At 35.0% G+C, this 16,623-nt stretch overlaps 1 protein-coding gene across 2 annotated transcripts in view; it reads left to right on the top strand.

Moving 5' to 3' along the window:
• The window catches only part of singed (fascin domain-containing protein singed), a 66,081-nt gene that overhangs the window by 8,298 nt on the left and 41,160 nt on the right, over positions 1-16,623 (top strand). For both annotated transcript variants that reach the window (XM_065347537.1, XM_065347544.1), the window contains exons 2-3: positions 7,877-8,375; positions 11,805-12,219. In XM_065347537.1, the coding sequence (XP_065203609.1) occupies positions 7,905-8,375; positions 11,805-12,219 (886 nt within the window). In that variant the 5' untranslated portion in view covers positions 7,877-7,904. The remainder of the gene's footprint in view (positions 1-7,876; positions 8,376-11,804; positions 12,220-16,623) is intronic.

Raw genomic sequence — 16,623 nt, 5'->3', positions numbered from 1 at the left:
TTATTTTTTTTTTGTTTTCCATGGAAGAACACTTCAATATCACTGAATATAGGGGAATTAATTTAAAAAATAATTTTAAATATATTCAGAATTGTAAAAATCAAAAAAACAAAAAAAATTGACTAAGGCCCCTTTTCCATGGAACCCCTTGATTGCTGTGTTGAAGGGTATCCAGTCTACTGAGTTCTACCGAGTTTTTTCTTAATATGGCACTTAAAAAAATTGGAGAAGAGAGGATTTGAAAAATTTTCAGGTAAACTTTCTTCATTCTCAAATGAATGCCCAAGTTTTGGGAGAATTTTTCAGACCATGATCCTTACCTTTCCTACTTCTTGAATAGTTACTCAATAAAACTTTAGTGCATGGAAAATGATTGGATCTGATCAAATCAGAGAGAAAAATCACATCCAGAGATTCTCTGGATCCAGTTTGATCTGATCGGATGAAAGTTTTGATCGGATTGTATATTCTTTAAGGCGTGATTGATGAGATCAATTCTGATCTAATCTGAATTGATTCAAAAATTCTTTGAATCCAATTTCATCTGATCAGATCAAAGTTTCAGGAAGGTCTAATTGCATCTAATCAGACATTCTTGATTAGATCAAATCTGATCTAATCTGGTCAGATTCAAACATTCTCTGGATTCTATTTGATCTGATCAGATGTACCCTTTTCCTCCGAAACTTAACCTCAAATTGAACTGATTCGCGAATAAGTTGAGCTTTTTCTCAGCTTTTTCAGCATTAACTCGAGATTTTCTCCTTTTTAAACATCACTTATTTTCAGAACCCTGACAAAATGTCATTTTTTAAATTCGACATAATAATTTTCAGTGAGAAAAGTCCAACTTGCAACTCTTCGGAATTTGTTGAGTTTTTTAAAATCCAAGTTTAATGGGTTTCCAAAATGTGAAATTTGTTTAGATTTATTACATTGTTCAGAAGATATTGAAATTTGAAATTTATCACTGTGTTGTGATTGAAATGAGCTCCCATCCCTCAACCTTTCCCTCCGAACGGGGTCAGGGTCAAATGAGTGGTTTTTTTTTTCAAATTATCAAGTGATCAGACTCAAAGGAAAATATCGAGTGAAATTGAAAGGCATGACATGACTTTGAAAATCGATTTTTTGGTCGAGTTGAAGCAGAATGACCCCTCCTTTCTCGGTCTTCTTTTTTTTCAATTCAACCTGATAGTCACCATTCCAAATTAGAGTTTTCATTTTCTTTGAAAAAATAAATTTTCCGAACAATTTTTAAACGTTAGGAGGAAATCTGCTTCGTAAATTTGACAATTTTTCAATTTTTCAAAATTTTTGCAGGTATTTTATTTTCATTTTTTTTATTTGATCGTTATTACAGAGTACATTTTTTCTGTGAGGAGGGGGGAAGAAGAGGAGCTTTTTCAAACCTCTGAATTTGACCGAAATTCTGATTTCGAAAAAAAAAAAAATGAGCAAGTCACCTGGATGTTTATCTACCTAATTGTACCTTTAATTTCGACGTTTATCAGCGGATATTAATCACCTATGTAAATGGAGCAAAACACACGAGCTTTTAATGGTGTCGAAGCTATCAGTTTTTTTCGTGATAAATCATTAGTTCATTACTTTTTTTCGGAAGTGATCGTTAATGAGGATGTATCATCAATGATGGCATTGGTCAAGTGCATATGTAGTATTTTTAGTCAAATGGTGCTCAAATTTTTTTCTGCGGGGGGGGGCGTATTTCAAATTTTTAGAATCAATCGTGAAAGCTTTATTAAATTTTCAATGGTGTCAATTTTTGATAAGCCATTATCGATGGGGGGAGGGGGGAATTTCGATCCTAATAAATTGAATCGATGATTTCAAAATTTGAACGAAGAGAAAGCACTCAGATATTTGATCAATTTTCAGCCTGTAGTCCTCAAAATGACCAAATTCATACGAGAATTTTTCAAAAATCCTAATCTCCCCTTTCTTGAATTTCATATTCATAAAAACTACCAATCCAGAGACGTGTTTCTATAAATACAATCCTTCTACGACATCGTATTGTGGGTTTGTTTATCTGTAAAACTGTAATAACTTTGTAAACGCGCGTAAAAGCTAAACGACGTTAATTTGTTAGATATTTAGAGGGTGAAACAGGAGAAACGATGGTTCCCTTGTCCAAGTGCGACATTATACGAATACTTTCGTTGATAAAATGGAACGTACAGAGCGTCTCCGGCGTCTCGTCTGCTCTCTGTGAGCTCTCTCGATGCAGAATTCAGAGTCGATGAGTAAGAGAGAAGGAAACCTACTGTGCAGAGACAGTAAAAAGACGTCGTAGCGCGATTCTCGAGTGATATATTTCATTGGAGGTTATCGCCATCAGTTACCATCTAAATTTATGGCATTTTGAACGCAAGCTAACGTTCGTCTTTCATTTCGGTTTGTTTTATTTTTACTATAACTTATATACACGATATACGAGTATATAGGAGAGTATCCTAGGTACGTGTGACGTTGCTGGCTGTCGTAATTTTAAATGTGATTTAAGGAGCTCGTAACGAATAAATACTCGTATTTGTAATTAAAGTCTATCGAGAGTCTTCTTCTCGTCGTCGGTGATACTGATGGAAAGCATTTTAATGCGATTTTCTTGATTGAAACTGTCTCGCCGTTACAGCACAAGTCTCATCTTGAGACACGAGACACGAAGTTTGTATTGATTTCCTCGCATTTTGTTACACGTACAAAAGGAAAGGGAACTAGTATTGTAGAAAGACAGGCACACGCTGCAATAATTAGGAAAAAATTAGCGTGTTTGTTGAGCGCCTTGCCTTTAGGTACTCGTAAGTACTTTATGCTTACGCCAAGGCTACGTGATCAGCTGCCTCTTCCGATGTGATTTTAATTAATATGTATGCGTCTTGTGTAGTCGACAGTGTCGTGATTTTACCCCTTTTGCTACCTGCTTGTCGTCATCGTCGTGCTCGTCTTGTTGATAGAAAAACAGATGTTTTCGATGAAGGCGATTCATTATGGTACCAAGTCTTTCGAATGCCAATGAAGGGTCCTAAGAGTGAGATTTACTCGCTTTGGTGAACTTGGTGGAATTTTTTCGAAGTGAAATGATGCGAAACGGATGTGAATTTGGTGTGAGAGAAAGAGGGGGAAAAAAGTTTTGGTAGGAGAAGTGTGATTTTATAATCGTTTCGAGTTTTGGTTAGTTTTTTGAAAAAAAAAATCAAAATCGTTCTTCTTTTGTTTCAATTTCCATCAGATTTTGGACCTATTTGACTTATTTTTACTTGGGTGAAAACTTATGAAACTGAAGGGGGAGAGGGGTTGATTTTTCGTATGACCCGAAAACCGATTGCTTGTGTTGGAAAAATTGAAAAAATTTCTAAATTTTTCGTCACAATATATTTTAATGTACCTATGTGTAAAAAAAAAATCAAGTCTCATTAGAAAACATCAATTGTTTCAAGTGAGACATTTTCTAGCAGTAAGTAATTTTTTATTTTGAATTTTGTTTTGCAGAATTCTTAGTTTTTCTCAAAAATTGATTTTTTGTAATTTTAATATTTTTCTCCGTGAATGGTCAATTTTTGAGAGAAATGATCGTTTCTGCAGAAAAATTACCTCTGAATGATTTATGAAGCTTCATTAATGGATTTCCAGTATTTTGTTACCTGCAAAAATAATTGATGTTTAAATACATGAAGAGTGCTGGCAAATTGAAAACTTTTCAAGGTCTCCTCCCCCCCCCCTCAAAAAAATTTCAACTAGGAAGACCTTGTGCCACTTTAATATTTCACTGAAACAAAACGAAAGAAAAAGCAGAAGGGAGCTGGAGAATTTGAAGCGTATTGAGATGAGAGATCGTTCCAATTTTCCTGCCCAAAATTTTAAAAAAATTCCTTCTTTTTCAAAAATTGCCCAAAAGTCTGTTTTTTACCAAAAGTGTCTAAAAAGCTCAGTTCTTTGCTAAAATTAAAACAAAAATACAGCAAAACTTTTTTAAATCAAAGTGTTGCCAAAAAGTCGCGTTTTTGCCAAAAATTGCTTAAAATGACGCTCTCTTGAAAAAAAATTTGAATGTACGAAAAGTCTCTCTTCTTCCTTTTTTTCTGAAGTTAGCAAAAATTCTCATGTTTCCCCAAAATTTGCTAACAATCTTTTTTTGCCAAAAAAACGTCCAAAAGGTCTCACTTTTTAGCCAAAAATTGCCAAAAATATACACTTCTTTGCAAGAATTTTCAACAACCTTATTCTTTTGGTAAAAATTGCTAAATTAAAAGCTTAAAAAACCGAGTTCTTTACTATAAAATTAAAACAAAAATACAGCTAAAATTTTTTTCTTTTATCAAAGTTGCGAAAAACTCTCGTTTTTGCAAAAAAAATTGCTTAAAAATTACGCTTCTTGGGAAAAAATGTGGATGTGTAAAAAAGTCTTTCTTGTTTTTTTTTCCCTAAAATTTCCAAAAATTTTCATTTTTTTCCAAATTTTGCTAACATTTTTTTTTGCCAAAAAACGATCAAAAGGTCTCATTTTTTAGCCAAAAATTGCCAAAAATGTTCACTTTTTTGCAAATATCTTCAACCAACCTCACTTTTTTGGTAAAAGTTGCTGAAAAGTTTCGCTTGCTTATCAAAATTACTAAAAAACGCTCTGCCCTTCGCTGAAATTGTCAAGTCTTGATTTCAGACAAAAATATCAGAAAGTTTCGCCTTTTGTAAATTTTGCCAAAAAGTCTCACTTTTATCCCAAAAATTTCTCTGCTAAAATTGCCACTTGACTTTTGTCCAATACTGCCAATATTCTCACTTTTTTTTTTACCAAAATCTCACTTTTGTACCAAAATGTTGCGAAATGTTCTCCTCACTTTTTCGACAAAAATATTGCCTCAAGTTTTCACTTTTCTACACCAAAAATTTTCAATAAATTTCATATTTTTGCCAAAAGTTTCTGAAAAACGTTGCCTTTTGCTGAAATTGTCTACGCCTGTCTTTCTGCTAAAAATCAAAAAGTCTCATTTTTTCCCAGAAGTTGCTCAAGTCTCGCTTTTTTGCTTGAAATTATGAAGAAGACCTGCCTTTTGCTAAAATTACTGGTAAAACTTTTTGTGAAAAATCTCCAAAAAGTCTCGTTTTAATTTTTACCGAAATAATCCAACTTCTATAACAAAAATTGCGACAAAATATCATTTTTTTTTAGTCAAAAATTTAATGAATTTCGCTTTTCTGCCAAAAAATACAGAAAACCGCGTTGACTTTTGTTAAAATTTCCTACGGGTCTTCCATCTGTCAAAAATCAAAAAATAAAGCTTTTTTCCAAGTTTCCCAAGTCTTACTTAATTTTTAAAAAGGCCTGCCTCGATTATGTTTTTTTTGTGATTTTTTGCTGCAAATTTTTTTGTAACTTTTTTAAAATCTAGTAATTAAAAACACCTCAAAAAAATTTTTTTTTGGTTACCTACTTTTTCAAACTTTTTTAGTTACTAAAGTTACTTTTTTGTGGAAAAAATTGAGTAGGAGTTCGGCAAAAAAGCAAAAATTTCTGATCAATTTCGACAAAAATTAAACCTAATAATTTGACGATTTAATCAAAATAACTTCCTGAGAATTTTGACGGAAAAACATCACAACTTTTCGTCAACTCGCCAAAAATGACTCTTTCTGACAATTTTGACAAAAAACGAGAATTTTTGGACAATTGTGGCAAAAGCAGTGTTTTTTTTGCGCAATCTTGTCAGGAACAGGACTGCTTGACAAATTTGGAAAAAATTGGTTCCTTTGCTTTGACAATTTCACCAAAAATGGTCACTTCTTGACTATTTTGCCAAAAATTTGACTTGGGCAAATTTGACAGGAAAAACCCAGAACCTTGGCCAGGAGGGCTTTTTAAACAAATGAGGCAAAAATCAATTTGTTTTTGTTGTTTAGAGTGGGGATTTGGGGGGGTACAACAAATCCCCCTCAAAAAAGTGAAAAAATACCTGTTTAGAAGTATTATGCTCACAGACGAAAATTTTTCGAATACTGTGCACCTGCAGGCATCAATTTTACATCTTTTTTTTATTTTTTCCAAATTTGGGGGCCTCTAAACAGAGGACCCAACATAATTTGGGGGTCCAACGAAGGTTTTTTCTTGAAAATATAATGTGGGAATGAAATATTTTCAAAAAATTCTCTCTGATTTCGATTGATTATTTTTTTTGGTGATTTTTTCAATTTTGAGGGGCATCTTACCAGCGGTCAATATGGTTTGGAGGATCGAAGAAAGTTTTTTCTTGAAAAGGGGATTATTTAGAGAATTTCTGACGTAGAAACAAAAAACTTTGATAAATTGAATTCTTTTTGTCTTTTCCCCCATTTTTTCAACTCGAGGGGGGGGGACTATCAACACCACTTCTTTTGCAGATGGAGGAAAAATTAAAAAATAGGGAATTTTTTCTCACCCGAGGTAACAACTTACTTTAGGGGTTGGAGATGGAAAATGTTTACTTTGCCAAATAAAGTATAGGTACACCATATTGAGACATATGCTTCAGGTCCGTTTGTCTTCTTATCTGTTCAATTAAAGAGCCGTACATGGGCTGACTATTCCTTCTTCCATTTCAAATGACAAGCCTTCGAGCTAATTTCGATCTCCAAAAATCGTGTACTCGTAATCAGTTCGCGATGAATTTCACCAAAATTTACATATTCGCAATTCACGCCCGCATTAGGTTGCTTTTTGGTACGATGATGATTGGTACAAGGAACGCTGGAAATAAGTAGAGGTACATATTAGGCATATGGAATACTAATATCGACCGTATTAGGAATTGATCATGCAACGCACTTCGTACATGTATAGGTGCTCGGATATACGTACGTACACTGGGCAAAGATGAAAGAGCAGGGTAAACGACGACGACAACGTTGACGATGGTGATGACAATGAACCTATGGAATGGCATTGGTAATCACGAGGAATTATTACGAGTACCTACGTTTGGCCACCGCAGCCCATCATGTACATATCTCTTCAGGTAGAGTGAACCAGAAGATACAGGAGGAACAAAGGCGTGCGAGGAAGTGCACAAACACACGACAATAGAAAGCCACTATACACGATACAAGCGTTGTTGATTGCTTTTGGCCATATTAAAGAGACGTCTATATACACACGTTTTATGTTACATTGTTATTGTGTACTACGAACATGTAAAGTATGTGGAGAGTTTGCATGGTTCGTTGTTGAGGCAATTGTCTAACCGCTTGCTTGATCCAAAGGTGCACAGATTGACGAAAAGAATCTTACTTGTAGGTATACAGTTTGCGCGAATGAAGGATGAATTTATTCGTATAAAAGGGGAAAGATTCTCTAGCTATAAATCACTCTCGGGTGGAGAAGAATGTAAGTACATGTCGTATAAGATGTATGTGCATGTTGACGGAAGTACGCTAGCCGGCTGAAATCACATGACCTTGAAAATGCACCAATGTCTTGAACGAGGTGGACAGGAGGAGAAGGGCAGAGAAAATGCACAGAGGATGAAGAAAAACGCCCTTCCTTTTTCCAGCTATGTACTCGTAAATGGTACAATAGGTGAGAGTGATTTTTGGAAAGGCGCTGCGACGCTCTCATGCTCGTACATAGGATACCTAAAGGGGTTGGCATGGTAACCGGGTATAAGAGAAAGGATCGATTTAGCTGGAAAGGCGCGCGTACGTACGAGGTGTTGCCGACGACGACGTCGTTTTAAAGTTCGATGCGCCAGCTTAGGGTTCAGTAACATCGTCGCGGCGAACTTGCATATGTGTGGAAATTTACCTACGCGATATTATCGGGGTGGTCTGGATCGTTCCTCGTGTGTGTTTTAGCCTGTTTTCTAATTTTGGAAATCTTTTACAGATTTCTTTTCGCGCCTCATTTGCGGTCTATGATGAACGGCGTTAATGGCTGTAATGGTCACCATGAAAATGGAGAATCTTTGTCCAACGCTTTCAACGCCAAAGGATGCTGGACCATTGGATTAATCAACGTCCAGTATAAATACCTGACTGCTGAAACGTTCGGCTTCAAGATCAACGCGAACGGGGCTTCGTTGAAGAAGAAACAAATCTGGACTCTGGAGCCGGCTCCGGGTGAAGCTAGTGCGATCTACTTGAAATCCCATTTGGATAAATACCTGGCCGTCGATTCCTTCGGTAATGTTACGTGCGAATCGGAAGATAAAGAGGCTGGATGCAAGTTCGTCATCTCGGTGGCTGCGGATAACTCTGGACGTTGGGCTTTGAAGAACATCGCTCGAGGGTATTTCTTGGGAGCGTCTTCGGATAAGTTAACATGTACGGCCAAAGTACCCGGAAACGCCGAGTACTGGTTGGTGCACTTGGCCGCTCGTCCTCAGGTTAGTACATCGTAATTTTTTCATTAGCAGAGGTGTGACAAAGTGATGTGTCGTGAGAGGGGGGGCAGACTGAAATTTTCACAGATTTTTTCGCTAGATTTTCCCAACGTTTTATTTCAGACACCCCCTTCCCCTCCAGTATTTTTCATGCTAATTAACCAGATGTTCGAACAAATTTTGGGGAAGAGAGAAGGTTGAAAACAAAAATTTTGAATGATGTCAAATTTTTGAAAACGATGCTTTTTTAGGTACCTACTTGACAAAAAATGTGAATTGTTTTATAGCAAGGAAGATACTAAAATCCGAAATTCGCAGTTTGTTCGTGTTTTTTTTTTTAGCTTTTTGGCCTTTGAAAATCAAATTTAAAAGGAGAAGAATAGAATGTTTTCGATTTTGCTCGAGCGAAGGGGGAGGGCGAAACCTTGAGAAAATTTACAATTTGTGAGGTACAGGAAAATCATTTTCATTTTAAGAAGTTTGAACGCCAAAAGTTTTGTGCTTTTTAATATTTTTAAATGAAACGAACATTTGTTTTCGTTATTTTGCACTTTTTTGCTCCGGTACCAATCCTAAAGATATTGATTTAGTTATGTTTCTCAAATTTCTGAAATTCTGAATTTAATTTTTCATTCTTGAAATTTTTGAAAAATTGAACTCTAGAATCCGAATCTGCCCGAGCAAGGCGAGAGCAAACGCGTTGAAAAAATTGATAATTCGAAAAGTAAAATAACTGATGCAAAATGTTGATTTTCGTTTAAAAATTTTAACAATAATTTTCAGGAAATAATATGTATCTATTTTCAAAAATAGGAATAAAAACCCAAGCAAAGCGAGAGCAAAAGCTTTTGAAAATTAAAAATTGATAAAACAATATTATTTTTGATCTAAGAAATCAATTTTTCAACCCTCCAACTTTAGTCAGAGAAAAGAAATGAAAAATCTAGCCTGAGAGAATCCAAGGTGTCTAATGGTCCTGCAAGTCCTGCAATTTTCCTGCTTTGTATCACATTTCATCAAAAAGTCCTGTTTTCTTTTCAGTCAGACTTCTAATTTAATTTTCAAATTCATTTTTCCTTTTTCCAAAATTTGAAAAAATTTTCCAAACAAGGGCTCATTTGTTAACTTTTTGAACTTGAATTACACATTTTTGAGAAATTTTGTCCTCACTTCGCTCGAGCTATTTGCTTTTCTTTTCCCGAATAAAAAACTCATTGTTCAAATTCAAGAAACGTTCGAAGTTTGAATCAGAAAAATAAATCCCTCCCTCCATAATTTTTTTTTTACGTCTCAAAACAGGAATTTTTGAAAGCTTTTGACTTTGCTTCATTCGGGCTCGTTTGCATTTTTTTTTTCAAGTTTGAATTTTTTTTCGAATCATTCAAATTTTGACATTTTGAAACAAAAATTTTTAACTTCTTCATTTATTACACAAGAAAACATCGTTTTTATACCTCTCGAAATAGGTACTGATTTTCGAGAGCTTTTGCTCTCGATTCATTCGGGCCCATTTTATTTTATTTTTAAATTTTATGTACATTTTTCAAAAAAAATCATGATTTGAATTTTAAAATTTTGAAGCAAAATGATAAAAAACATCAATTTTTATACCCCTCGAAATACTGATTTTCGAGATGTTTTGCCCTCGCTTCGCCAAGGCCAGTTTGTTTCTCTTTCCCGAAATTAAAAAATTCCAGACTTGAAAAAAAATCAAAATTTTTATACGCTATATGAATATTGGGCAAAATTATACCTTTCAAATGATAAAATTGTTATTTTATCTCTTACGTAATATTCTATTTTAAAACTCGCCGTTTTACTTCGATAAATTGGTATCTTTTTTCAAATGTCGTTCAAATTTTCCATCAGATTTTTTTTAGATTATTTAAAAATTGTTGTGTTGAAAAAAGTACTTTATTCGTCCAATTTCATTCCGTTTGCAAGAACCTGAAAAGTAAAAATAAAATCAAAAATTGAAATAATGAAATTATTATAATATATTTTCGACATCCGCTTGCTTGAAAAAAATCTTGATATGTTTGAAGACATTATTTTGAAAAGCGAAAAATTTGAATATGAAATTTTGCATCGATCTCCCCCCCCCCCTCCCCATTCAACTCTCCACCACCTCATAAGAAATTCCAATTGTTTAAAAAATGGTCTGCTAAAAGTCCTGATTAGGTCCTGCTTTTTCATTTGGAAATTTTATAAGGCCCCCTATGATGACTTTACCATTTTCAGTTTTCAGGAACTTATTATATTTTTAATAATATGAATGGGGCCCATGCGAGGCGAAGGTAGAAAATCTCGAAAATCGAAAAATAGGGCATTTTTTGATATTTCGGCAGAATTTAGGACTTTCTGGCAGATTTGACTGAAATGCATTGGAGAGACCTTTTTTTTGGGAGGGGAGGGGGGGTTCAAGTAGACAGGGTATCTAATCTAACAGGTGGTGAAAGTAAGTGAAGAGTGGCAAATTTAGTCAAAAAGCAGGGTGTCTAACGGTCATGAAAATCACGAAAAAGTCATGAATTTTGGTAGGTGGTCATGAAAGTCTTGAAGAGTCATGAAAAAGTCATGAATTTTGCTCGAAACACACTTGAAAATTTTTCAAAAAGCCCATAAAATAACAAAAATGAAATGAAAAATTTATTCAAAAAATTTGAAAAATGATGAAACTGAAGTACCTAGTTCCTATAAATTGATTTTTTTTCACAGTTTCAAGTTATTCAATTGGGGGGGGGGGGATTTTCATGAGGTAAAAATATGAAAAATAGGTCATAAAAAAAGTCATGATTTTTTGTCTGGGAGTTTTGTTAGACACCCTAAACGTTTATTTTTGATGAAATTAAAAAATACGAGTTTGTATACCTACAAATTGCCTTTCAATTTTAATTTTTTTGAAAATTTTCTGATTTTTTTTTGTGGGAAGGGAGAGGGGGTCAAGTGGAGGAGCTTTCTAAAAATTAGGTTGAAAAAAGTACTGAAAAAGTAGTGATTTTTCCAACCAAAAAAAATTCTGTTGGATACCATGGTAGAACAAAATTGTTTTATGATGTGAGAAGTCTAATTTTCTACTCCCTAACTTTGGTCAGAGAAAAAAAAGGAAAAGGAATGTCATTTGACCCGAAGTAAACTGGGGCTAAAACTACTGAAAATTCATTTTCCAAGAACTAATTCTTTTGATTTACCCTGCTTACACAACTTCTTCCCAACTTGGGTATTTCAAATTTCAAAACTTTTTCACCCCTCTCAATTTTCGCCAAAAATTCCCAGATTTTCTCCCAATTTTTTCTGTCTATAGGGGAGGGGGGTGGAGAGACACCACCCTCACATCCTCTCATTCGGCACGCCTCTGCTCACCAGTACCAGTAATACCAGTATACTCGAGAATTTTTCATGTGACTAATAAATTGCTCAATTCCCCTGCAGGTAAACTTACGATCAGTCGGACGTAAAAGATTCGCTCATTTGTCCGAAAACTTCGACGAAATTCACGTAGACGCCAACGTACCGTGGGGCGAAGACACCCTCTTCACGTTGGAATTCCGAGTCGACGACGGAGGCAAATACGCTCTACATACGTGCAACAATAAATACCTATCCAGAGAAGGTAAATTGGTGGACACTTGTAATCCCAATTGCCTATTTTCACTCGAATATCACGGAGGTCTTCTCGCCCTGAGGGATAAAAGCGGAGGTTATTTGTCGCCTATTGGATCGAAAGCAGTGTTGAAAACCAGATCCCAAAGTGTGACCAAAGATGAATTATTCTCGTTGGAAGATTCGTTACCTCAAGCTAGTTTTATCGCCGCACTCAATTCGAGATACGTTTCGGTTAAACAAGGTGAGTGCCGATTGGTTTTACATTGTATATGAGTTATGGCTTGCTTTATGTACATATTTGTGGCAAAGTGAGGTAAAAAGGGGTTTCTTTGGAGAGACCGAGTTGTTTGATTTAGGGTTTTGAAGATTTTGAGTTCAAGGGTCCATTTTTCTGGATCAGGTTACTCGAGCTGATGTCTCATAGTTTTCAAATTGAACAAAATCAAAGTAAATCGAAAAAGCATGTCTTAAAACCCTCATAGTCAAAATTTCAAGTGCTGAAGCTTTTTCTGTAATTTTTAGTGAATTTTTGATTGGTTGAAAAATCCAAAAAAGCTCTTCTCACAATCAGAGCGATTTTTTTTACGAAATTCCAAGAGTTTGAGATCAAAACTAAATTTTTGACCAATTTGTAAATTCTCCAGAAAATCTGGAAAAAATCAAAATCTTCACTGATTGGATAATAAGGTCTCGAAAAATGACAGAAATCGCCAAAAAATGCTTCACATTGTATCTTTACTAACTTTTCTCCCTAAAATCTTAAAGTTTTAGATATAAAAAAGAGTATCATGAATTATTGATGATTTTGAGTGTTTAAACATAAAAGTTCTCAGTGAAGGGTGAAAATAGTCGTGGAAACAGTTGCAGACATTTATATAACATATGGATTTTTCGATACGATGGAAAGAAAAGGGATTTCTTTAGTCTATGCGGACTGAAAATCAGACCTGCAGCGAAAGTTTATCCGGTAGATATTGACCTACGCTGTCTAAAATTCCAAAGCAACTCATCAGTTGATATTTTGAAACGAATATTGACCAAATGATCGGAAACATAACCCTAAATGCGATTTCCATGTTACGTTCAATTTACCCCTAATTCCACATCATTAAACCGGAAAACGACGTTCCGCCGTCGAAATTTATTTCTCATCGAATTAGTCTGCACAAGAAATACGACGAATGAAAAGTGTCGCATTGAATAGGCTCGTAAAATCCTCCCTATAAAGCCTTTTCCATCTTATGAATTTTACTTCATTTGCCAAAATAGTAAAACAAACACGTCCAACTTTCAATCAAATTACCCAGTCCGAATTCATAGAAAATAAAACTTTGGCAGAGATCTTATCTGCGCTGAGATTACCATTACCACTCCCTTTAAAACCCCCATAGACCTGAACCAAACGTAGGCAAACACCCCTGTTGGAAAATCAATTTCGACGTAATTGAAAATAGATTAGCTCGAGCGTAGGCCTGCGACGCGGCGAGCCAATGTAAACAGATAAATAAGTACCTTGAAATGGCCATATCTCTTCCCTCTCGTTGTACCCTCACATAAAATTCGGCTTATCTATCCCATGCTATATAGAGATAGAGCATAAACGATGATGAAAAATAACCTATTCCTCGTATACCTATATCATTCTAATGTTGGTTCTTTTTTTCTTCTCAAATATGAAAAATATCTCGTCTGGAACTCGAATCTGTGACTAGACCGGAACGAGTACCCTCATTTGAAAGACTTCCGGTTCTACATGTACGCGGTTGCTGCTCGCCGCAATACATTTGCATACCTAATAGGTGAATTTAGACTGGCGGCAGAGACCAATGTTACAATGTGCCCAGAAGATGACACCGACTGCACCAGAGAGCAGCTCGAGAGAAAGAAATGTGTGAATTTACAACATGGCTACTTAGTCGTTTGGTCTTTAGTCCGCATGAAAAAATGTACGAAAACAAAAAAAAAAGCCAGATAATAACAGGAAAACGATAACGTGTGTCATCCATAGAGTCATCCGGTGAGCAACATTATATATTCCAGTCAGTTCAACCGGTTTGTACGTGTCAAGGTAAAATGGCAAAACCATTATATGGCTATTAAATTATACAGGTGGAAGAAATTTTCATATCGAAAATAGCAAGCTGGCGCGAGCTCGACTCCATGTCCAAATGCAATATACATCTCAGCACGAATTTTGGCTCTGGAAATTGAACTAATTGCCAGCCACCGATCTATCGAGAGACGAGAGACCGAGCACCAGGGCACGTAGATTCGTCGCACAATTAGAAAAATATTAGGAAAAATTCTGCTCTCTAATTACGCCCTTTATATGGAGTTCCTTAACGTGAACGAAATAATAACCCATTTGCAGTTAACGCTTTATGAATCTTCACGCTACAACAACCTCGATACATATTTGTAAGTCACGTCAGTGCAAAGCAATTCGACGCGATGCGATGCATTTTTCATAGGATTTATTTCGATTGGCGATAAGAACTCTTGGAGTCAAGAATAAAGAAGCTGAAAGAAGACTAAAAATTCAACAGGATTTATGCCCGTTGAAGTTGGCAGAAAAGTGAGGCCAGTTCTGGGTCAAAGTATAGGATTTATTGGGGGTTTAACGGTAGAACAATAAGCTGGAAAAGATGCCATGATGCATATCTGAGCCATACTCGTACTCCCTTTGGAGAACCTCTTGAACTGGCTTTCTTCGATTTGGACGAAAGCAAGTACATAAATCGAAAGAGCAAATCTTGAAATCCTCGTATCCAGAATTTTTGGATTTTTGACGAATTTAAAAAAATTGTTTTAGAGGCGATTTGTAATATTTTTCATGAAATATGAATTTTTTTGGGCAAAGTGAACAAATATGAATAACTGCTTCAATTCAAACCGAATACATCAACAGCTACTTATGTTTTAAGCCATCCCGGAGCCTCCAGTGATTTTTAAATTTTCTACAGAAATTTTAAATTGCTCGTGACCAAACCTATAAGTTCTGAAGTTTATTTTTAACTCCTCTGGAGCGATTTGAAATTTCTGGAGAAAATTGAAAAATCACTGGCGGCGCAAGAATGGCCCAAAACAATTGATTAATTTGTTGTAGTTCAAGTGTGTAACGAAATTGTTCACATTTGATTGGTTCACTTTGCTCAACAAAATGTTATTTTATGAAAAAGTTTGAAAATCGACCTTAAAACAACGTTTTTTTTGAGTTTTGGAATTTTTCAAAAATGCTCAAAAAATGCAAAAATGAATTTTAGTACCTGAAATTGAGTGATTTTTTTACAATAAATTTAGGAGATTTTTTTGCATTTTGTTCAATTCCGTGGTATTTTATTATCTCTTATCAGTTTTGGTGACTTCTACGCCAATTCCTTCAATTTTTTTGTAAATTTTGAGCAATTTTCAAATCATTGTAAGCAATTGTTGCAAATACTGGTCAATTTCAATGACAATCTACCATTCTTGCCAATTTTGTACGAGACATTTCATCATTTTTATGCCATTTTATGGTGACTTTTATGTCAATTCGATCAATTTTTTCAGAATTTTGAGCAATTTTAATGATGGTTTATTATTTTTTTTCAATATACTTACATATTTGATTTCCGATTTTTGAGCATTTGTTATAATATTTTAAACACTTTTTAGGATTTTTTTTCGACTTCGAAGGCTGATAGGATTCTCTGATTTCTTAGATTTGGAATAATTCCTTGATTTTTCTCTGACTGTACAAATTGGCAACGTTGTCTGATTTTACAGTTTGGAGAGTTCTTTCCTGACTTCGCGATTTGAAGGGATTCCTAGAATTTTCTTTTATTTAAAGGTTACAATTTTACGATTTCTTCTGATCTGACAAGGGAACCTCTTGAGGTGTCCGCCTCCGATTTGAACGGGACCGCGATTTTTGGAAAGAGCATGTTCTAAAACCCCCAAATCCAAATTTTCAGCTGCCCAAGTTCATTTTTCGATTTTAAGCGAATTTTTGAAAATCCAAAATTGACTATTTTGGTGATTTATGCTTTTTTTAAAAAAAAGTACGTACTTGATCAGTAAAAATGTTCAAAATAAGTCCTAAAATTGATATTAATCCCCCAAATCCAAATTTCGCCATTTCCAGCTATTCTGGAGGCTCCAGCGCGATTTTTCAATTTCTCCAGAATTTTCAATTTGCTCCAGAAGGCGTGAATATGAAGTTGGGCAGCTAAAAATTGATTTGTATGTTATACTCGACCAGTTTAACGAATTTATTCACATTTGAGCCAATTCTGGAGGGGACACCTCAAGAGTGGGTTTTTGACCGACCAGCTTTTTTCATAATAAAAATATCCAAAAATTAAAGGGAGGCCCAAGAAAGGCTGGAAATGACTAAATTCGCTCTCGTGTGGTTAATTAATGACAAAATACAGCGATTCGCGCAAATTTCAAAAAATTTCTCACAAACGAGGAATTTTTGGTTTTTGGATATTTTTATTTTGAAAAAAAAGCTTTTCAAATAAGCACTCTTGAGGTGTCCGCTCCAGAATCGGCTCAAATGTGGATAAATTCGTTAAATAGGTAGAGTATAACACACAACTCGATTTTTAGCTGCCCAACTTTATATTCACGCTTTCTGGAGCAAATTGAAAATTCTGGAGAAATT

This window comes from Planococcus citri, chromosome 1 (assembly GCF_950023065.1).
Source record: "Planococcus citri chromosome 1, ihPlaCitr1.1, whole genome shotgun sequence".
In the NCBI taxonomy this organism is placed as follows: Eukaryota; Metazoa; Arthropoda; class Insecta; order Hemiptera; family Pseudococcidae; genus Planococcus; species Planococcus citri.
The sequence above is the reverse complement of the archived record's forward strand: the minus strand, read 5'-3'. Positions and strand labels throughout refer to the sequence as shown.